The 23,795-nt window shown below is 40.9% G+C and overlaps 1 protein-coding gene across 2 annotated transcripts in view; it reads right to left on the bottom strand.

The window, feature by feature from the left end:
- The window catches only part of LOC115107703 (lethal(3)malignant brain tumor-like protein 3), a 47,226-nt gene that overhangs the window by 8,883 nt on the left and 14,548 nt on the right, over positions 1–23,795 (bottom strand). Inside the window, exons 15-21 of one of the 2 annotated variants that reach the window (XM_029631247.2) lie at positions 21,494–21,608; positions 16,645–16,747; positions 14,767–14,922; positions 14,346–14,447; positions 6,712–6,803; positions 847–1,004; positions 692–754 (exon numbers count right to left, since the gene is read on the bottom strand). In XM_029631247.2, the coding sequence (XP_029487107.1) occupies positions 692–754; positions 847–1,004; positions 6,712–6,803; positions 14,346–14,447; positions 14,767–14,922; positions 16,645–16,747; positions 21,494–21,608 (789 nt within the window). Of the gene's footprint in view, positions 1–691; positions 755–846; positions 1,008–6,711; positions 6,804–14,345; positions 14,448–14,766; positions 14,923–16,644; positions 16,748–21,493; positions 21,609–23,795 lie in introns of both variants that reach the window. The other variant, XM_029631246.2, reaches the window with a different exon arrangement.

Below are 23,795 nucleotides of genomic sequence, written 5' to 3'. Positions count from 1 at the left end.
GTCCTAATACTTATAATAATATGGTAATTATGTGCTTCTTACTAAAGCCAATTCTAAAGTATAGTTTCACCAGGTCATCTACAGTAACTAAGACATTTCAATGGTGGCGTGCACAGCATTAGGGAGCCAGGGAGACATGCACTTTAACAAATCCCCTACGTTAATCTTGAAATATAACAGACTTTATTCTAAAAATGTTTACTTTATTTGCAAAATATTTGCACCTTATTCATAAAATATTGGCACTTTTTTTAATGTACTAGCATGCAAAAAATAATATTTCAAGTACCATCACCATCACTGTTTATTTGATTCATATTGTGATGCTCCAAATTGAATACATTTCAACTCTATATCTGACATGGTACAGGTGTCATAAGCTCATAACCGTGTGTGTGAGGTGTGTACTTTTGTTTCAAAGTAGATTTATTTAGGACTACCAAGAAACACTCTGTGTGACGCTGATTTAGCCCACTGCAGTAAAAGTTTCAACTCTGAGGCAGACACAGATGTGGAGACCACAGAGCGATAATGTGGAGGTAATGCATCTGATGAAACACAAATGGGATCTTTATAATCCCACAAGCAGACAGTAAGTGTGTGTGTGTCTGTGTTTGTGTGTGTGTGTGTGTGTGTGTGTGTGTGTATCAGTGGTCAGTGAGCTAAAAGCTGTAGTGTACTGAAACTGTACCTCATCTCTGAAAGTGTGCACGTGTTCGTTACAGCCTGGAAGACCTTGGATGAACTCAATCACCTGTAACACATTGAACATCATGGTTAGTACAGTTATCCAAATTACCCAGACAGTTATTTAGACTGCAAGAAACAATGTAAGTTATCCAGTACCTCCTCCACTGTCCACACAGCCACTTTGCTTGAAGTGATGCCAGCCACGGTGGGTAGCAGCTTGCTGTGCTGGTCCCAGCAGAAAGGAGTGCTGCTGGGGGATGGCGAGGTGCATGGCATGAACACTGACTGGTGAAGGGCTTCCTGTAGTGTCAGCTCTACTGTATGGAAGAGAAGAAAATAAACATACAAAACCTTGAATGAATTAACTTAATTTTAAACAACAACGGATCTGTTGCTGTGGCTACCTGTAGATGAACTGCTTGATATTAAATCAGCAAGTGATCTGATGGAAGTATCTAGAAATGCTAGAAGAAACAGAACGCAGATGCTTGACGCTCACTCCTAACCATATTAGGAACCAGAGGCAACCAGTCTAATCAGATAGTGAGTTAATGCTGACTGTTACTTTGCTCCAGGCATAAACACATCTTTGAGCATCTTCCAAAGATTATTTCCTAAAATGTATAATTGGTAGTGACAATTCAAGTGAAGCAAAATATTTTGATGTTTTGAGAGTAATTCTAACGTTTGATGGAACATAAAGATAAATGTTGCCCCGGGAGGAACGAATCTACTATAGCAAGAGAGGGAGGACCACTTAGAAAGGTTTCAGCCAATAGCAAAGGCCACAGTCACAAACGGATGGGTCATAACTCTTAGTACAAATTGAATGACAGTTGTGACACAGCAACTTCATGTTACTTTACTTTGGTGGATGGAGAAAACTAACAACAAAGCACTCAAGGACAATATTATTCATGTTTCAGGGAAATGGGAAGTATTTTTTAGAAGAGTCTTCTCTTGCCATTCTGCTGAGTAAATACCTTTGGGACATGTGGTGTTATATATGAAAATGCATGTTAGAGAATGACCACTACTCATTAAATCTATAATATACAGCGGGGTCCGAAATTAAAATGTAATTAAATTATATTGTATGCTCCAAAAAATTGGGAATTATTTTGTATTTTATTTTATATTAATACAATTGCTCAGATAAAGAGATTCTGTATAACAAGTAATACTATTTTCTCAAAAGGTAGGGCTCAAAATTATTGACACCCCTGTTTTCAATACTTCACCTTGCGAGGATAACGGCACTGAGCCTTTTTCTAAATTGTTTTATGAGTTGGAGAACACATTGGAAAGGATCTTAGCATTAAGGCGTTAGGGACGGCACCCCACTTATGATAAACTGTTAACAAATATATTATATCATTCATGGATTATATTTTAAAATGCTGATAAAAGTGTGGTAAACATTTACATTTTCCGGTTTCAAAATGATATTGTTTAACAAAAGGCTAAGCTTGAGAGCAAATATATTTATTTTATTTAATTTGCGATTTTCATGAATAGTTAACGTTGCGTTATGGTAATGAGCTTGAGGCTATAAATAGGATCCCGGATAAGGGATTGCTCGTCGCAACAGGTTAAAACAAGCTGTTCAGTTACCTACTAGTCAGCCTCTCAGTAGTGCTGAGTGATTAGTGCTTTTTGAGGTAGGTACGGTTTTGATTAGATAATTTTTTTAAAATAATCAGGTTTTAGATTTTTCTTTATACATTAAATGCATTATGAAATAAAGCTTTTTAATGGAAATTCCAAACCCCGAAATAGTGAGAATTAAATTTTGCAATGTCTCTGTCAGGTCCACTTTGGGTAGACATAAATAGAAAAATAGGAAATTATTATGAAATACTAAAATATTTCAGTTGTGTATATTACTTAGTTGTTATTTAATAACTTAATTATTTTTCATTTGTTAAAGTCATCATCACATCTCTGCTCACGCAGTAGCAGTCTGCCAGCTAAACCTAATGTTATCTATGTGCTCCCCATACTGTACTGTCTTTAGTCATCCTATTTAGCTAGCCTGCCTAAGTACTGTAGCCTACATACAGTATGCTACAGCGCTGTCTGATTAAATAATTGTACTCGTTTTTCAAAGTAGATAAGGCATACTTTCACAAACTGTCTCTGTCCCTCTCGTTGTTGTGTTCTGTACATTCATCTATCGTGCGGTCTGTGTGGAAATCTAACCTAACGTAGCAGGCGTAAAAGTGTATCCATCCAGAGATATACAGTACCAGTCAAAAGTTTGGACACACCTACTCATTCAAGGGTTTTTCTTTATTTTCACTATTTTCTACATTGTAGAATAATAGTGAAGACATCAAAACTATGAAACGACACATATGGAATCATGTAACCAAAAAAGTGTTACAAAAATCCACCCTTGTCTTGATGACAGCTTTGCACACTTTTGGCATTCTCTCAAACAGCTTCACCTGGAATGCTTTTCCAACAGTCTTGAAGGAATTCCCACATATGCTGAGCACTTGTTGGCTGATACAGGAATGAGTAGGAGTGTCCAAACTTTTGACTGGTATTGTATATATAATGACGAGATGCTCATGTCTCCGGGACCTAACAATGGGGGTCGTTGTCGAACTAGGTTGAATATTTGCTTAAATGAAAATGACAACTCTTAAGCCCAGCATCCCACAAAATTCTTGCCTTGATTTCAGTTGTAAATTATTTAAAATTCTCTCTAGCGAAACGCTGCATTGGGCTCACAAGAACCCCTGAACTAAATGGAATTCAAGAAATTGAACCAACATTGGCCATTTAGTTATTTAAACCCGGAGAAAATAAATGTTGGTTAATCACTCAGCACTACCCCTCAGTGATTCTGCCAGCAGCAACAGCTCCGCGTGCGCATAGGCCCGGCGAACATTGTTTGGATTGTTTTACCAGCCATTTGCTATGAGGGGGAACTGCCCCAATGAAATTGCAGGATTTCATAGCATAAATTATAACAGCACAAAGTAAATGGATCATCCTGTGGCACTCAAATGTGGACTCAGTCAAAACCTCTGGGTCTGCTCTAGTCTCCCTCCCAATGAGTCTCCTGTACCAGATGGCTTGAGATTAGATCTGCTCTATCAGGTACAGATGGCACTAAAGCTAAAAGCAAATTGTAATGAAATAAATAATCATAACAGTCACCAGAGTCTGGGACCTGATAAACCGGATATCTACATCCAACAAGAGTCGAAGGACTGAGAGATACACTAGCTCAAACCTTCTCATCGTGGATCTGGTAGGACAAAAAAGCATGACAGTGGCTGGCCAATTCTCCCCATGGAATTCATAAACTGGGTGTATCACAAAGCATGATCAAATTAATTAGCAAGCTATAATACATTTTTGAAACATTGAGAAATAGTTTGGAAAATTTGGGGGTAAAATTAACCAGTTATCTACCTTTGATAAGCATCTAGCTAGCTATAGCTAGCTAGTTAGCTCCCATGCCAAATTAGTCTTTCTAAACTAATATGTCACTAACTCAGAAATATTAAGTTGTTTCAGAATGAAACTAGCTAGCGCATCATGCTTTGTGACATGTTAGCTAGCTATCCCCATTTAGATAATGTATTTTCACTTATTGCATCTGCATGCTTGTTGAGTTCTCCCAGGTGCACCCGTTAGTTCGTGAGCTGGCTGCTCGTTCTAAATAGTATAATCTAATCTGTTCAAAACAGTGGCAGCATATGCAGCATTTGTCATTCGGTTTTTGACATGCAAAAGTGAAATGTATTTATGCTGTTGTTCAAATGCACAGATCGCTTCTATATCTTCTCAAAGAAACTATCAGTAGTTCAAAAACTTTGCATCATATTTTTGTCATGCTGCTTTGTTGACAACTCCAACGACCCCGCGCCCCTGGTATTCAACCAATCAGTGGCCACCACTGGATCTTAGACCATTCCTAGATACAGAATCCTACCAAAGCCTTGATATCATTAGTCTGCGCTTATGGACTGCCCTCTTCAATTTAAACCACAGGTTTTCAATGAGTTTCAAGTCCAGAGACTGAGATGGCCAATGCAAAATGATGTTTTTCTGTCGAATGAACCATTTCTTTGTGTAATTTGATGCGTGCTTGGGGTTATTTTCTTGCTGGAAGATCCACTTGCAGCCAGGTTTCAGCCTCCTGGTAGAGAGGTTTTTGGCTAAAATGTCCTAGTACTGGGTAAAGTTGATGATGCCTTAACCATAACAAGGGCCCCAGGACCAATGGAAGCAAAATAGCCCCATAACATCCACCACCATTTAGTAGGTAGGGGTAGGTATGTGGGTAGGTATGTGGTATATCTTTTCTGCTCATGCATTCTAATTGAGACTGCAAACCCACAACTGGAGCACGTAGTTCGGGAGCTCTATTTTCATGTTATCTGACCAAAGCACTGGTTCCAATCCATGTGCCAATGCCGCTTACTAAACTCAAAACTACATATGTTGGATGACATGAAATACAGCTATTTGGCCAGCTATTTGGCCACGCACGCCAGGGGTGCGTTTGGCGTCGAAATGAGAATGCTGCCTAAATTTGTTTTGTGTGTAAAAAAAAGATTTTGAAAGAAGTAGCGCCCCTTGTGTGCACTGCCAGTAATAACATATACCACGGTATGGGTTCAGGAATGGTATGAAGGTATGAAAATCAGAACCGCCCAACCCTAACGAAAACTAATTCTGTCTGTCTTTGTATTCAAATAATATTTGCTTCCAGCTTGCTAGCCTTTGATGAGTTCTGACTATAAACTTAAAATATTGTTAACTATCAGGTATTCTATTGAAATATGTCTTTGTCTGTTCAGCTGTTCGATCCTTTGGGTGAATAAACTTTGTTGGAACTTTTATAGTGTCCGTCAGTTTCTTACTCTGTTATTTAGAATCTAACACCTTCTATCCCTTCAGAAGAGTGAGAACTCACAAAGACAAAGGACAAAGCCTTTAATGCTCTGACACAGGGACATCACACAAATAACCCTGAATCCAGAGACTGTACTGTAGAAGGAGTGAGTCATTCCTATTGCTTTAAGGTTTCGTATTGCTTAATGGTTATGTTCACACTACACTACAAGGACTGCTTTGGTATGCAGTGCAGTTTGGTTTCATTTGGAGAGGATGTGAATGTTGGAATTTCTCTCAATAAATCAACTGAAACCAAAGGAGCTAGGACAAGAAACAAGATATATTATCTGTGCCAAAGACATGAACATTTACATAATTGCACTGTGTAAAACTGTTTTGACAGCTTGTGCCTAGTAAGTGGAGAGAAATCCCAAGAGGTGTACACATTCAGCATAGTAAAAGACAGAGGAAGTGATGTAATTCTTGATTAATCTACATTACTGATTCACACTGTGAAGGAAGGCACGGGGTAAGATGAGTGGGAGGCGATAGATCCGACTATATTGGGGAAACACTGTGCAGTGATGCTCTTGATATCCAGTGGGAAGAATATAATGTTATTTAGAGACAGTTGTCATGTCCTGACCTTAGAGATCCTTATTATTCTCTATGTTTGGTTAGGTCAGGGTGTGGGAAAATCTGTTTTCTATTTCTTTGTGTTTTTGGCTGAGTATGGTTCCCAATCAGAGACAGCTGTCTATCGTTGTCTCTGATTGGGGATCATACAGTGGGAGAACAAGTATTTGATATGATTTTCTGGATTTTTGTTTTAGATTCCGTCTCTCACAGTTGAAGTGTACCTATGATAAAAATTACAGACCTCTACATGCTTTGTAAGTAGGAAAACCTGCAAAGTCGGCAGTGTATCAAATACTTGTTCTCCCCACTGTATATAAGTTGTCATTTTCCTTTTGGGTTTTGTGGGATCTTGTTTTCTGTATAGTTTATTTAGCCTTACATAACTAACTGTGTGTGCTTTCGTTTTTGTCATTGTTATTTTGCTTTTGGTGTCATCAATAAAAAGAACGATGTACGCCTACCACGCTGCACCTTGGTCCACTCTTCATGCTACAATCGAGAGCCGTAACAACAGTTCAGTACCTTTGGTTTCAATTATGCATGGCACCTCACTCTTCATCTCCTCATCCTCCACCAGCTCCTCTACCTTCTTCTGCTTGCAAGGCCGCCCAACCCTGGAAGAGAGAAGGGGGTCAATAGAGACACACAAACAGGGCAGTCTTGCAGGAACTGGGATCACACAATTTGGAAAAACATTTTTAATGACATACTGAGTTATTACTTAATTATCACAGTACATTCCAATATGTTCTAATACCTTCACTACTCCTGGGGTGAAAATGTAATGTAGATTGTAATCACTCCCAAATCCCCAAAATTGTTTGGTCAAACTCAATCAACATGCTGCTCTGATGAGTCTTGATAATTCATAAATAACAGAGTAATGACTTGAGTCCTCTCTAAATTAAACTTAGCGAACACCTTCGGTCCCCTCTCTTTTCCATGTCTTCAGAATTTGTTTTTTGCATTGGACTGAAAGCAGGTTCCAACTCCGGAATAAAACACAGAGATAAAACTTGGTGCCAGTCCCTTAACAACCAATTTCTCTGTGCAAATAACATTACTCAACATTTTAACAATCAACATTTTTTAATTAACATTTTAAGAATAAAGTGACGTTTTTGGTGAATTTCATGTTAGCCTATACAAATCAAGCTGCCCACATATAGCCAACAGCTCTGTGGCCATGCTTGTGGAGTAGAGATACTGTACATTTATAGTGAAATGGGATTGAGTGCATATTCGTGTAAATACCTGCTGGTAAAGACATTAAAGTGTTTTTACAAGAGAAACACAGCATTATGTAATTTAATTATACGTTACTTTAAACCTGAGGAAAACAGTGCATGATGGATTTGGTAGTGTATGCTTGAGTAGTAATTTCTACTACTAGGCCTTCAATAACCACAATGAGAGGAGGGCAACTGGAGGGCAAGCATTAGTCAGATGACAGTTTGACAAATGTTGGGGAAGCTGATGTAGAGAGGCTTGGTACCTAGAGCAATCTTAAATTCTACTACTGTGACTCTGCGGCTCTCTGTGTGGCTCTCTGTGTGAAAATAGATAGGTGCTGATCTTAGCCCATGAACATTAAACTCTCAAGTCCAAAAAAAGGACTTAAAGAAATAACCTCAATTGTGTATCGGTCACTTGAAGGAGGATGTGTACACCACCCCACCCCGTTCATGAAAATGGATCACTCCTACAGACAGTGAGTCACGTGGCCGTGGCTTGCTATATAAAGCAGGCATGGAAGCATTCAGTTACTGTTCGATTGATTGTTGGAATGGGCAAAATTGGTGACCTAAACATCTTTGATCATGGTATGATCGTCGGCTCCAGGCACACCGGATCCAGTTTCTCAGAAAGGTTCGCACTCCTGGGCTTTTCAAGAACAATACTGTACAGGGCTGTCCCTGAAAAAAAAAGTTTAAAATCTTGGTCGACCAATAGTCGCATGTTCAATTGAGCGAAATTTGTATTTTTTACATATATACAGTCGTGGCCAAAAGTTTTGAGAATGACACAACTTTTCACAAAGTCTGCTGCCTCAGTTTGTATGATGGCAATTTGCATATACTACAGAATGTTATGAAGAATGATCAGATGAATTGCAATAAATTGCAAAGTCCCTCTTTGCCATGCAAATGAACTGAATCCCCCAAAAACATTTCCACTGAATTTCAGCCCTGCCATAAAAGAACCAGCTGTCATGTCAGTGATTTTCTCATTTTTTGGGGATAGGGGACAGCATTCAGAATTTTGGGTGAAAAGCGTGCCCAAAGTAAACTGCCTGCTACTCAGGCCCAGAAGCTAGGATATGCATATAATGGTAGAATTGGATAGAAAACACTCTAAAGTTTCCAAAACTGTTAAAATAAGGACTGTGAGTATAACAGAACTGAAACGGCAGGCAAAAACCTGAGGAAAATCCATCCAGGAAGTGCTATTATTTTGAAATGGGTGTTTTTCCATTGAAAGCCTATCCACCATTTAAAGGGATAGGACCCAGATTCCGTTCCCTATGGCTTCCACTAGCTCTGAACAGTCTTTAGACATTGTTTCATGTCTTTATTATGAAAAATTAGGGAGAATGAGCAGTTTCAATGAGAGGCCAGTGGAAAATCCCCAACTTGTTTGGTGCGCAATCCCGAGAGCGCGCCTTTCTTGTTTTTCTTTAATTAATATTGATGACGCTATTGTCCGGTTGAAATATTATCAATTATTTAGGCTAAAAACAACCCGAGGATTGATTATAAACATCGTTTGACATGTTTCTACAAACTTTACGGATACTATGTTTCTACGAACTTTACAGAATTTTCGTCTGCCTCTTGTGACTGCATTTGAGCCATTGGATTACTGAACAAAACGCGCCAGCAAAATTTAGGTTTTTGCATATAAAGAGGGACTTTATCGAACAAAATGAACATTTTTGTGTAACTGGGAGTCTTGTGAGTGCAACCATATGAAGATCATCAAAGGTAAGCGATTCATTTAATTGCTATTTCTGACTTTCGTGACTAATCTACTTGGCTGGTTACTGTTTGTAATGTTTTGTGTGCTGAGCGTTGTCCTCAGATAATCGCATGGTTTGCTTTCGCCATAAAGCCTTTTTGAAATCTGACACGGCGGCTGGATTAACAACAAGTTAAGCTTTATTTTGATGTATTGCGCTTGTGATTTCATGAAAGTTAAATATTTATAGTAGTTGAATTTGAATTTGGCCCTCTGTAATTTCACCGGAAGTTGTCGAGGTGGGACGCTAGTTTTTAACACTGGTGTGAGTGTTGACGAGGACAAGGCTGGAGATCACTCTGCCATGCTGATTGAGTTCAAATAACAGACTGGAAGCTTCAAAAGGAGGGTGGTTCTTGAAATCATTGTTCATCCTCTGTCAACCATGGTTACCTGCAAAGAAACACGTGCCTTCATCATTGCTTTGCACAAAAAGGGCTTCACAGGCAAGGATATTGCTGCCAGTAAGATTGCACCTAAATCAACCATTTATCGGATCATCAAGAACTTCAAGGAGAGCGATTTAATTGTTGTGAAGAAGGCTTCAGGGCACCCAAGAAAGTCCAGCAAGCGCCAAGACCGTCTCCTAAAGTTGATTCAGCTGCGGGATCGGGGCACCACCAGTACAGAGCTTGCTCAGGAATGGCAGCAAGCAGGTGTGAGTGAATCTGCACGCACAGTGAGGTGAAGACATTTGGAGGTTGGCCTGGTGTCAAGAAGGGCAGCAAAGTAGCCACTTCTCTCCAGGAAAAACATCAGGGACAGACTGATATTCTGCAAAAGGTACAGGGATTGGACTGCTGAAGACTGGGTTAAAGTCATTTTCTCTGAATGAATCCCCTTTCCGATTGTTTGGGCCATCCAGAAAAAAAGCTTGTCCGGAGAAGACAAGGTGAGCGCTACCATCAGTCCTGTATCATGCCAACAATAAAGCATCCTGAGACCATTCATGTGTGGGGTTGTTTCTCAGCCAAGAGAGTGGGCTCACTCACAATTTTGCCTAAGAACACAGCCATGAATAAAGAATGGTACAAACACATCCTCCGAGCGCAACGTCTCCCAACCATCCAGGAACAGTTTGGTGACGAACAATGCCTTTTCCAGTATGATGGAGCACCTTGCCATAAGGCAAAAGTGATAACTAATTGGCTCGGGGAACAAAACATTATATTTTTGGTCCGTGGCCAGGAAACTCCCCAGACCTTAATCCCATTGAGAACTTGTGGTCAATCCTCAAGAGGCGGGTGGACAAAAACCCACAAATTCTGACAAACTCCAAGCATTGATTATGCAAGAATGGGCTGCCATCATTCAGGATGTGGCCCAGAAGTTAATTGACAGCATGCCAGGGTGGATTGCAGAGGTCTTGAAAAAGAAGGGTCAACACTGCAAATATTGACTCTTTACATCAACTTCATGTAATTGTCAATAAAAGCCTTTGACACTTATGAAATGCTTGTAATTATACTTCAGTAGTCCATAGTAACATCTGACAAAAATATCTAAAGACACTGAAGCAGCAAACTTTGTGGAAATTAATATTTGTGTCATTCTCAAAACTTTTGACCACGACTGTAGACACACATGTGTTTGAATAAAATCAACTAAATTCACTGAACTTGTCTGATACTTTAAGAGCACTGGTTGATGAAATAATTAAGAAACAAATGACTCAAGAGGGAGCCTGGTGGCCACTCTGTGTTAATCTTTTATTTGATTTTTTACAGCCATTTCATTTCTTATTTGTTTCTCTGACTGAAACGTTATGTTATCGAAATCCCTCATTTGTTTAGAAAAAAACATTCCCTATTTGCTCAACCCTTGCTCTCTTTATGTGAAACACGTATGCATCGCATGCATGTGACCAATAGGGCCTGACCTACTGAATAGCCTATCATAATAGCCTAGTGATTAAAGCGTTGGGCCAGTAACCGAAAGGTTGCTGGATCGAATCCCCGAGCTGATGAGGTAAAAATTTGGGTATGTGTAATTCTGTGTGATTAGTTAGGTATTTAGTAAATAAATAATTAAACCCAATTTTGTATTGCTGATTCAACTTGTTAGCCAGTGTTCGTGCAGATAACCAAGAATTTACAACTTTCAGATGAGACTGAATTAAGATGACGATTAATATTGACTGCTATTGATGTAAAATATTACTAAGTCTTTAAGAGTTTATTCGGAAAATAACAGCTCTATAAATATTATTTTGTGGTGCCCCGACTCTCTAGTTAATTACATTTACATGACAAACTCTGAACGCCATAACACATGACAGCAAAATTGATGCAGAGGATGGGAAATAGGAACTTGAAATTGGCGAATGTTTACTGGTTCCCAGGAGGGAAAGGGGAAGTCAGATGTATTTGACTTAGTTGTGGAAAATACTGTGGATCATGCAAGCGCACTGTGTAAGTATTATGTGTGCCAAACAAGTGCTGTTAGATTACAATATTCTATCTTTTTTTGACCATTTGGAACAGTGTAAACAACACTAAATTGTGTACCGGTGTCTGTTCTAACCAAAACATCTTTTGTAGAAAGCAAAGATCAAAAACAGTTACATGCATTCGTGAATTGTGATTTATTTATTGTTTAGGCTAATTATTCAGCTCCCTTATTTTATGCTTGATTGCTTATCAAAGCATGAATGACTCGTATGCTGTGGGATGACATGAACAAATAATTCATTGATACATTAGCTCAGCAGTTCACAAACTGGAGGGTTGCGACACAATGTGGGGTCGCCTGATGTGAAAATGGGGTCGGGGATAAAAACATTTATTTACAATATAAAATTGTCTTTGTATCTGAAAATCATTGCAATCTGGTTAACCTTAAATATCTAAATGAAAATTACTCAAATCTAAAATTCAACAGAGAGCGTCCTTAGATCATGGGAAAAGGCCACACTTGACCGTTGCACTTGAACTATTCCCACAGTGAATGGCTAGGCCTGTTACACTATGAAACCACACACTATTGCGGAGACTTTGATATTACTGGCCGCAATTGATATGGTGAAAACAATGTGTGGGGTGACAGAGGCACACAAACACATCAATACCTTTGTCAGACTACATTGTTAAACGAAGAATTCATGCTATTGCGAGCAATCAAGAGGAGACTGACTGAATGACTAAAAAACTCCCTAGCTTATGCTCTCCAAATGGATTTTAGCTGTGAGGACCAAGATGTGCATGCATCGACTTTTGTTCACTATACATGTCGGGGGATGTTATTCACCAGGACATATTGTTCTGTCTCACGATTCCCGAGAATAAAACAGCCAGGGGATGTTCAGTGTGCTGCATGGCTGTATTGATGAAAAACGGATGAATCATGTGACCTAATGCATTCACGGGTCACTACGGAGGAGTTTTGGTTCTTGACTCAAAGGGAATACCCTGCTGCCAGTCTCACTCTGATCATCCTCACTCAGGATTCCAACTCGGAAACTCAGGCCTCTTTCTAGAGCCCCGACCTTCTGACCTGAAGATCACGGACATCATGATTCGACTTAGTATTTTCAGAGTTCCCAGTTGTCTTGAAAGCACCATAAAACTCACAGTAGCCTTTGCCAGCTCATATCTGTGTGAAGCTGGATTCGGTGCTATTGTTTGCATTAAAACCAAATACCGATCCAGGTTGGATGTGACAGCAGAGATGAGGTGTTTACTGTCGACCACGCCCTCTAACTTTGAGAAGGTCAAGCTCACCCATCTCATTAGTGGTGGTGAGATAAGATACATTATGTCAGACTAATTTGCAATTGACTATCATACCATCACATACTTTTAATGTGGGGCTGAGTTGAATAGATCGTCAGAAATACTGTTATAATGTTGACTGGCATAGCCCCAAATTTAAAAAATCACGGGCAAAAAAAGTCAGGGAACCCCTGCAGTAGCTTACAGTATATATTGAAATATAGGCCTAAGAAGGTTACGCTATTAAGACTAAACAGGAAGCGCTCTTAGGCCTTCAGCTCAGTGCTGGTTATACAAGGCTGCGTGCATATTATGTGTGACAAACAGGTGTTGTTAGATCACAATGTTTGGAACAGTGTAAACAACACTAAATAATTGAAAAGTAATACCAGTCTAACGGGGAAAAAGCCTTTATTACAGCATAGCAAAGATTAAAAACAGCACATTTGTGAAATTGCTTTATGCTACAGTTTGTGGTTGAGTGAGGCTTGGTGTTCTCAACACCAATATGCTGGTTAACTTTGCTATTATGCACATACAGAAGCAACATACAGTACCAGTCAAAAGTTTGGACACACATTCCAGCTATTTAAAAAAAAAACGATTTTCTACATTGTAGAATAATAGTGAAGACATCAAAACTATGAAATAACACATATTCATGTAGTAACCAGAAAAGTGAATGAGTAGGTGTGTCCAAACATTTGACTGGTACTGTACAGGGAAAGGCACCAATTCAACGGCAAACTGAAGATTATGTTTCAGAACCACGGACAGTGACCTCTATCCAACGTGTAAGAACGCACATTTGTTATAAAATATTATTATATTTATTAGTGTTGCACCATTATTCTTACATAATATAACTGCCGGGGCGGCAGGGTAGGCTAGTGGTTAGAGCGTTGGACTAGTAACCGAGAGGTTGCAAGTTCGAATCCCTGAGCTGACAAGGTACAAATCTGTCGTTCTGCCCCTGAACAGGCAGTTAACCCACTGTTCTTAGGCTGTCATTGAAAATAAGAATTTGTTCTCAACTGACTTGCCTAGTAACATAAAGGTACATTTTTAAATTTTTTAAATTGTATTTCACTGCCTTTTTCTTCCCAATTTTGTGATATCCAATTGCGATCTTGTCTCATCACTGCAACTCCCCAACAGGCTTGGGAGAAGTGAAGATCGAGTCATGTCTCGCAGATTTCACACCAACATCAGAAATTCACAAGCTAGTCACAACCTGTTACGTGACTATCAAATCAGTTATGTGACTATCAAATCCTCACAGTCCTATCAAGAGTCCAACACTGGGTCGGCAGGCAGGCAGTAATAATACAGTACAGTCACACACCACTCCACCATCAGATTTAATGCGAGGTCTGGCAGCCATTCCGGAGAGCAGGGTTATTCACATGCATTGTAAGGGCCACTCACCTCCTCTTGGGCTCTGTGCCGACGGGTTTCGCCATGCCGCTGACAGCCATCTCACCCCTGCCAGGCTTTTCCAGGTGATTTGTGTTGGCGCTTAAGTGCTTGCTAAGAAATTGTCAGAGAGAGGAATTGCTTTTAAGTTGTGCAGAAAGAACATCCATAATAAGGCTGGCGGGGAACTGTTAAGAATGTTTAGTCACTTCAGACAGAAATAGATGAGGGCTGTTCACACTTATTTGGGTGTTAAGCTGCTAAAATGCTTCAAGGAATTTAGAATTCAGTTATATTTCAAAATATGAAGCTACACGATGATAGTTTCAGCCAAACTCAGGAATTGTACTGTATATTTTTCCCCCTACAACATCTGTCTGGGAATGTCTGAGAATGTTGATTAGTTAAGTTCTGGTTACTAATTGGTCCTTACTCTGCAGTGAGAGCTAGAGCTGGGTGGTTCTCTGGGTTGGGTTCTGCCCGTCGGGGTCGGCCCAGTCCTCCTGACCCTGGCATCTCACCACTCAGACGGTCTGGCAGCACTGAGTCCTTGTTGATGTTGAGATCAGAGTATGGGCATCCCACCGCACTGCAAATCAGAAAACGGACATTATTACAAATGACTGATTTCAGAAAAAGGACTTTGTGTAATACAAACTTCATAATAGGACTTCATTATAACTTAATAAGGTATTAATAACATATGTTACCATCAGACAAGATATGATTTCACACATCAATGTTCTTGGGGACAGAATCAATAAAAGCAATAATAAATAATGAGAATAGGGAAGTTGTCTCACACTGAGAGCGTGTCACAGACTCTCTTTCCTGTCTAATCGGGCAAAAGATGATTTTGCTATAAAACATGTGAGTTTACACATTTCCAAGTACTTCTCAATAGTCACTGCAGCAAACCAAAGAATTCTGAGTCGCTGGGGTTGATGTAATTAATTCCAGGGTGATGAATCTCAATTTGGAAGCATTACATTTGCTGCAGACAATAGCAGTGTGCAGAGTGTGACTACTTCTTTACAGTGCATTATCACCTTCTCATTAACTTTGGGGGAAACATACTTTAACTCCACTAAAAAGGAAATATATAAACAACATATTTGCATATACATGGGGGTATGGATGGTTGAGTAACTGCGACCACTGACTGGTGAGAGGAGAGAAGAGAAATTGAAGCGTTTTTCTCATTCTCCTCTAATCCCTCTCTCATTCCTCCCTGGCCACCGTCACACATTTTTATTAAAATGAGGATCTTCCTCATTATTTCTGTCCATAGCTAGCTGTGGCACTACCTGTTTAATATGCCAGGTTAGCACACAAATCCTGATAAAGCGCCCTTCATTCCATAGACACATTTTAATAAACTACATTATGTACTCAGACTCCAAGGTTAATCAGCTTACATTACAGATACATGGTAGTGTCCCCATTAAAAAGTGACTCTACAGCAGTATCTATGACCTCAGGTAACTATATAATGTAGGACTTAAACGTCAGAGTCATATTGCCTTTGCTGCAAATATTTTTCTGCTCACATTAGTAGATATACTACACCTGGAGGGGTATATGCTGTAAGAAAGCCAGCTGATGCAGATGCATCATTGTAGGTGTATGGAGAGTGGAGATGTGGTTTCTTAGGAGAAAAGGGAAAGAATGGTGATGAATACTGATGGGAGAGAGTGACACTCATGCGCTTACACGGCTGTGCTTCTAGCTCCACACAGCCAATTATACAGCCTATATACAGCCTCACCTCAGGGGCATACAGGTACGTGTGGATCATGTACAATACCAATACTGTTGACATCCAGACCTAACACAGCTGCTCTATGCATACATTGGGTGTCTTTTGCATTACGGATGTCTATGCTACAATATCGGCTAATACATGTAACCAGTTGATCAATGAGCAAGAAGACCCAGTTTGACCATTCACTGGCCTGTAGTGATATGAAGCCTATTGGTGTTATTTGTATAATTTTTTATTTTCTATTTAACCTTTATTTAACTTGGCAAATCAGTTAAGAACAAATTATTATTTACAATAATGGCCTACTCCGGCCAAACCCTACCCCGGACGACGTTGGGCCAATTGTGCGCCACCCTATGCAACTCCCAATCACGGCCGGTTGTGATACAGCCTGGAATCGAACCAGGATCTGTAGTGATGCCTCTAGCACTGAGATGCATTGCCTTAGACTGCTCGGGAGCCCTATAAGTGTCAGTTTCCAGTAGATGGTAGTTTTATTCCTGGCCAGCCAGATTGAGTGCTGTGAGAGAGAGAGAGAGAGAGCACCTGTGGTGGCCAGAGTAGCGGGCTCCTTTGATGTGGCCCACACCTTTACACCCTGGGGTGGGACATCCGCCCTGCCCTGATGACTCAAACAGCTCCTGTGGACCTGGGGATGAGGAGAGGGGAGATATTACATTTGGGTCTACAGTACCAGTCAAACGTTTGGACACACCTCCCTACATTCAAGGGTTTTTCTTTATTTTTACTATTTTCTACATTTCAGAATAATAGTGAAGACATCAAAACTATGAAATAACACATGGAATCATGTATTAAGCAAAAGTGTTAAACAAATCTAAATATATTTTATATTTGAGATACTTCAAAGTAGCCACCTTTTGCCTTAATGACAGCTTTGCACACTCTTGGCATTCTCTCAACCAGTTTCATGAGGAAGTCACCTGGAATGCATTTCAATTAACAGGTATGCCTTGTTAAAAGTGAATTTGTGGTATTTATTTCCTTCTTAATGCGTTTGAGACAATCAGTTGTGTTGTGACAAGGTAGGGGTGGTATACAGAATATAGCCCTATTTGGTAGATAACCAAGTCCATATTATGGCAAGAACAGCTCAAATAAGCAAAGAGAAATGACAGTCATTACTTTAAGACATGAAGGTCAGTCAATCCTGAAAATCACAAGAACTTTCAAAGCTTCTTCAAGTGCAGTTGCAAAAACCATCAAGCGTTATGATGAAACTGGATCTCATGAGGACTGCCACAGGAAAGGAAGACCAAGAGTTACCTCTGCTGCAGAGGATAAGTTCATTAGTTACCAATCTGAAAACAAGACTCCCTAAATTGTATCAGCATATCGATTGCGCAACCAGGGCTGGTAAAACCTTGGATCATTGCTTTTCTAACTTCCGCGATGCATATAAGGCCCTCCCCCGCCCTCCTTTCGGAAAAGCTGACCACGACTCCATTTTGTTGCTCCCTGCCTACAGACAGAAGCTAAAACAAGAAGCTCCCGCACTAAGGTCTGTTCAACCTGGTCCGACCAATCTGATTCCACGCTCCAAGACTGCTTCCATCACGTGGATTGGGATATCTTCCGCATTGCGTCGAACAACAACATTGACGAATACGCTGATTCGGTGTGCGAGTTCATTAGAACGTGCATTGAAGATGTCGTTCCCATAGCAACGATTAAAACATTCCCAAACCAGAAACCGTGGATTGATGGCAGCATTCGCGTGAAACTGAAAGCACGAACCACTGCTTTTAATCAGGGAAAGGTGACCGGAAACATGACTGAATACAAACAGTGTAACTATTCCCTCCACAAGGCAATCAAACAAGCTAAGCGTCAGTATAGAGACAAAGTAGAGTCGCAATTCAACGGCTCAGACACAAGAGGTATGTGGCAGGATTACAAAAAGAAAACCAGCCCCGTCACGGACCAGGATGTCTTGCTCCCAGGCAGACTAAATAACTTTTTTGCCCGCTTTGAAAACAATACAGTGCCACTGACACGGCCCGCTACCAAAACATGCGGACTCTCCTTCACTGCAGCCGACGTGAGGAAAACATTTAAACGTGTTAACCCTCACAAGGCTGCAGGCCCAGACGGCATCCCCAGCCGCGCCCTCAGAGCATGCGCAGACCAGCTGGCTGGTGTGTTTACGGACATATTCAATCAATCCTTATCCCAGTCTGCTGTTCCCACATGCTTCAAGAGGGCCACCATTGTTCCTGTTCCCAAGAAAGCGAAGGTTACTGAGCTAAACGACTACCGCCCCCGTAGCACTCACTTTCGTCATCATGAAGTGCTTTGAGAGACTAGTCAAGGACCATATCACCTTCACCCTACCTGACACCCTAGACCCACTCCAATTTGCTTACCGCCCAAATAGGTCCACAGACGATGCAATCTCAACCACACTGCACACTGCCCTAACCCATCTGGACAAGAGGAATACCTATGTGAGAATGCTGTTCATCGACTACAGCTCAGCATTTAACACCATAGTACCCTCCAAACTCGTCATCAAGCTCGAGACCCTGGGTCTCGACCCCGCCCTGTGCAACTGGGTACTGGACTTCTTGACGGGCCGCCCCCAGGTGGTGAGGGTAGGTAACAACATCTCCACCCCGCTGATCCTCAACACTGGGGCCTCACAAGGGTGCGTTCTGAGCCCTCTCCTGTACTCCCTGTTCACCCACGACTGCATGGCCACGCACGCCTCCAACTCAATCATCAAGTTTGCGGACGACACTACAGTGGTAGGCTTGATTACCAACAAAGACGAGATGGCCTACAGGGAGGAGGTGAGGGCCCTCGGAGTGTGGCGTCAGGAAAATAACCTCACACTCAACGTCAACAAAACTAAGGAGATGATTGTGGACTTCAGGAAACAGCAGAGGGAGCCCCCCCCAATCCATATCGATGGGATAGTAGTGGAGAGGGTAGTAAGTTTGAAGTTCCTCGGCGTACACATCACAGACAAACTGAATTGGTCCACCCACACAGACAGCATCGTGAAGAAGGCGCAGCAGCGCCTCTTCAACCTCAGGAGGCTGATGAAATTCGGCTGGTCACCAAAAACACTCACAAACTTCTACAGATGCACAATCGAGAGCATCCTGTCGGGCTGTATCACCGCCTGGTACGGCAACTGCTCCGCCCACAACCGTAAGGCTCTCCAGAGGGTAGTGAGGTCTGCACAACGCATCACCGGGGGCAAACTACCTGCACTCCAGGACACCTACACCACCCGATGTCACAGGAAGGCCATAAAGATCATCAAGGACAACAACCACATGAGCCACTGCCTGTTCACCCCGCTATCATCCAGAAGGCGAGGTCAGTACAGGTGCATCAAAGCTGGGGCCGAAAGACTGAAAAACAGCTTCTATCTCAAGGCCATCAGACTGTTAAACAGCCACCACTAACATTGAGTGGCTGTTGCCAATATATACTGTACTCTATCATCTACTGCATCTTTATGTAATACGTGTATCACTAGCCACTTTAAACTATGCCACTTTGTTTACATACCCTACATTACTCATCTCATATGTATATACTGTACTCGATACCATCTACTGCATCTTGCCTATGCCGTTCTGTACCATCACTCATTCATATATATTTATGTACATATTCTTTATCCCTTTACACTTGTGTGTATAAGGTAGTAGTTTTTTAATTGTTAGGTTAGATTACTCGTTGGTTATTACTGCATTGTCGGAAGTAGAAGCACAAGCATTTCGCTACACTCGCATTAACATCTGCTAACCATGTGTATGTGACAAATACATTTGATTTGATTTGAGCCTCAGAAATTGCAGCCCAAATAAGTGCTTCACAGAGTTCAAGTGACAAACACATCTCAACATCAACTGTTCAGAGGAGACTGTGTGAATCAGGACACCAATAAGAAGAAGAGATTTGCTTGGGCCAAGAAAAACAAGCAATGGACATTAGACAGGTGGAAATCTGTGCTTTGGTCTGATGAGTCCAAATTTTAGATTTTTGGTTCCAACCGCTGTGTCTTTGTGAGACGCAAAGTAGGTGAACAGATGATCTCTGCATGTGTACTTCCCACTGTGAAGCATGGAGGTGGAGGTGTGATGTGTGGGGGTGCTTTGCTGGTGACACTGTCAGTGATTTATTTAGATTTCAAAGCACACTTAACCAGCATGGCTACCACAGCATTTTGTAGCGATACGCCATCCCATCTGGTTTGCGCTTAGTGGGACTATCACAGGACGTCCAGGCTGTGTAAGGGCTATTTGACCAAGAAGGAGAGTGATGTAGTGCTGCATCAGATGACCTGATCTCCACAATCACCTGACCTGAACCCAATTGAGATTGTTTGGGATGAGTTGGACTGCAGAGTGAAGGAAAAGACGCCAACAACTGCTCAGCATATGTGAGAATTTCTTCAAGACTTTTGGACAAAACAATCCAGGTAAAGCTGGTTGAGAGTATGCCAAGAGTGTGCAAAGCTGTCATCAAGGCCAAGGGTGACTACTTTGAAGAATCTAAAATATTAAATATATTTATTTGTTTACCACTTTTTCTAGTTACTACATGTGTTATTTCATAGTTGTGATGTCTTCACTATTATTTTACAATGTATAAAATAGTAAAAATAAAGAAAAATCATTGAATGAGTAGGTGTGTCCAAACGTTTGACTTGTACTGTACCTAGTGAGACATTATCCACAACATGACTTCAGGCAAACCATCCTAGAATAATGTTACAAAATCTATTGGATTCATGTAATGCTAATGGGCAGTACAATGTCCATATTAGGATAGCCTCAGAGTCACAAGAAGAGTTGGTACTAATGAGAGCCATACAGGTAGAGAAAAAGCAGATATATTCCTGAATCTGTCCTTATGACACGAGTGAGCTGTCATGTGAAGCAGTAGCTCTGTACTCTGAAATATGACGGCAGCATCGACTTCTCCACGCCACGTTTCCATGGACACCATTACACAGGGAGAAATGATCAGGAAGGGGAGGCAGAAGGAAGTTCTTTGTTCTGCTCCCAGCATCCTCTGGGTAAAATACAGGATATTGACCACATGATTTCAGGACAGGACTCAGGAGCCGGACTCGGGAGCCATCAAACATCTTGAGTTATTTTGAGCAATTATTTTCACAAACAAGGCTTGAACTACTTCTTAAATATAATGACGGCAGATCAGATTAAAACAATGTAAAGTTGGAACCGTCTTTTCAGGGATAGCATATTACGCCATTTATGATGGAATGGGATGAGAAATAGCAGCATCAATGGAGGCCTGGCTCTAAGTGTGTCTGCTATGAACCGCAGGTCTTGAACTGAGGCAGGGAGCTGGACATGAATAGATTAGGATGAGTCATAAAGCCACTCACTGATCGGGGGCTGGAGGGGGTGGCCTGTCTTAGCACACCAGCCCGCAGGGTGGATGTCTGGACTGTCTGTGTCCACCCAGTAGTCATACTTATCCGTCCAGCCGTCAAAATGGATCTAAAGGAACACACAAACCAAGGACAAACGGTCACAGTAAAATAGCTAAATATAGAAATGTGGGGAAAAGAGATTGTCAAAACCATGGTAGACATGATAAGGACATGTCTTGGAGGTAAGAAGCAGAACTACTGATTGCGCCAGTCTACCTGACAAGTATTGTCTCCGACTGAAGCCCCTGTCGCTGCCTCTTACAGCTGGCTAGCCCTGCTATCTATGTGAGGCAGACACACAGCCTAGTTGATCACTATCTCTCCCTCAGTTCTGATTCACACTCCTGACAATGAGAGTGTGCCTCACAGTCTGGGGCAAACAAGAGGAGACAGGAGCACATCAGGGAGTTGTGGAAAGGCAGACCGTCCTAGTCTACAGCCTTCTTCCCTCCCTGGCTGAACACCCTTATTACTATTTTACAGTTGAAGACAACATGAAATATGAAGCAAGTGATGGTTTTCAGAGGAACTGGAGAAGGGGAAGCAGTAAGATAACGCATGTGATTGTTGAAGGACAATGAGAGCATGAAATGCATGTAGTGTTGGTTTGTGTGTGAGTGATAGTGATGGTGGGGATGGAAGGAGATTTAGAGAACACTGCCTTGGAATAGTGGTGGTGGAATGGAAGATAAAAGTCAGGACAGAGGTCCAGATCACATCTAAAGGCTTGTATATAAATGGAGGAGTGAAAGTAGAGTACAGTTTAGGGGTTAGGATTTATTTAATATATTTGTGTGGGAGTGTGGGGGGAGGTAGATCCGCTTGAATGTTGTTGATAGGTATTGGGTTCTATCAATTTAACTGTTTGCATAATTTCTAATTCCCCTTACTTATGTATTTTCTCCAACCGTATCACCCCTCTCCTGACTGGAGTAAACTAACTGATAACAATACTGCTATTTTCGCTCACATGTACGGTACATGTAGTTAAATAATTATAGATCTATTCCTAATTTCCTCATTCTGCAAGTTCTGAATGTTCACCCACAGCGGGTAAATCCACCATTCATTGTCATCTTAACTCCGATCCTCCAATGTCCAAGTCTAACCCATCTTTCCCAGTATAATACAGTTTTGCTATTTCCTTTTGCAATACATCCCTCCACTTGACTGTGATGTGTTATGAGGGTCCTGAACCTCCCTATTTGTAACATTTCTGACGATATTGCCCTAAAAATAAATACTTTACAGAAGAGTGTAATGATATTTCACATTGACTGATCACATTTTTTCAGATCCACTAACAATACAGTTTGCAAGCCCATCTGAGCCCTGATATTATGACATAACAACCATTCCTGGCATAACAACCATAACGACCATTCCTGGCATAACAACCATAACAACCATTCCTGGCATAACAACCATAACAACCATTCCTGGCATAACAACCATAACAACCATTCCTGGCATAACAACCATAACAACCATTCCTGGCATAACAACCATTTCTGGCATAACAACCATAACAACCATTCCTGGCATAACAACCATAACGACCATTCCTCCAAAAGCGAGCTGCCAATGGACAGTACCAGAAAACATGTTCTATCGATTCTGTTTCCTCGTGGCAGAGTCTGCACAATGCTGACTGTTCAATGCCCCATATATTGAGTATTCTTTTTGTAGCAAGGATTTTATATAATAGCTTAAATTGAAATGAATGCCTGCTCTTTCCATGACATAGACTACCCTGGTGAATCCAGGGGGGGGGTAGTTGTTTGTGTGACATCATTTTACCATCCTTGTTTACAATGTTCTTCATAAATATTATACCCTTCTTGTAAATGTTTTCCAAGAAAATGGTTGTTTTCTCTATCAGTACAGTGGAGTTCAGACATATTATTTGCTGTAATATTTGATCTGCCTTTCCTGGAGGATGAAATTGAAATTGTAGCCAACTCTTTATGGCTTAATTTAAAAAGGAGGATACTTAAACAGGGATCCATTGTCAATAAACCAAAAATGTACGGTTTTAATCTGCAAAAAGGCAAAGAGCCCACTCTTAAGCATAGGATGGGCCTCTCTTAGTAACCAGTTTGGATTTAGATATCATTTTTGACTAATGGAGGCTGTAAGCGAGAGGTTTAATGCCTAAATATTGAATAGTTTTAACCTTCCAAACTCATGTTCGCTTTATAAATATGCCTGTTTAATTTGATCTGGTTTACAATTCCAAATAAAAATAAACATT

Source organism: Oncorhynchus nerka, linkage group LG24 (assembly GCF_034236695.1).
Source record: "Oncorhynchus nerka isolate Pitt River linkage group LG24, Oner_Uvic_2.0, whole genome shotgun sequence".
Taxonomy (NCBI): Eukaryota; Metazoa; Chordata; class Actinopteri; order Salmoniformes; family Salmonidae; genus Oncorhynchus; species Oncorhynchus nerka.
The sequence above is the reverse complement of the archived record's forward strand: the minus strand, read 5'-3'. Positions and strand labels throughout refer to the sequence as shown.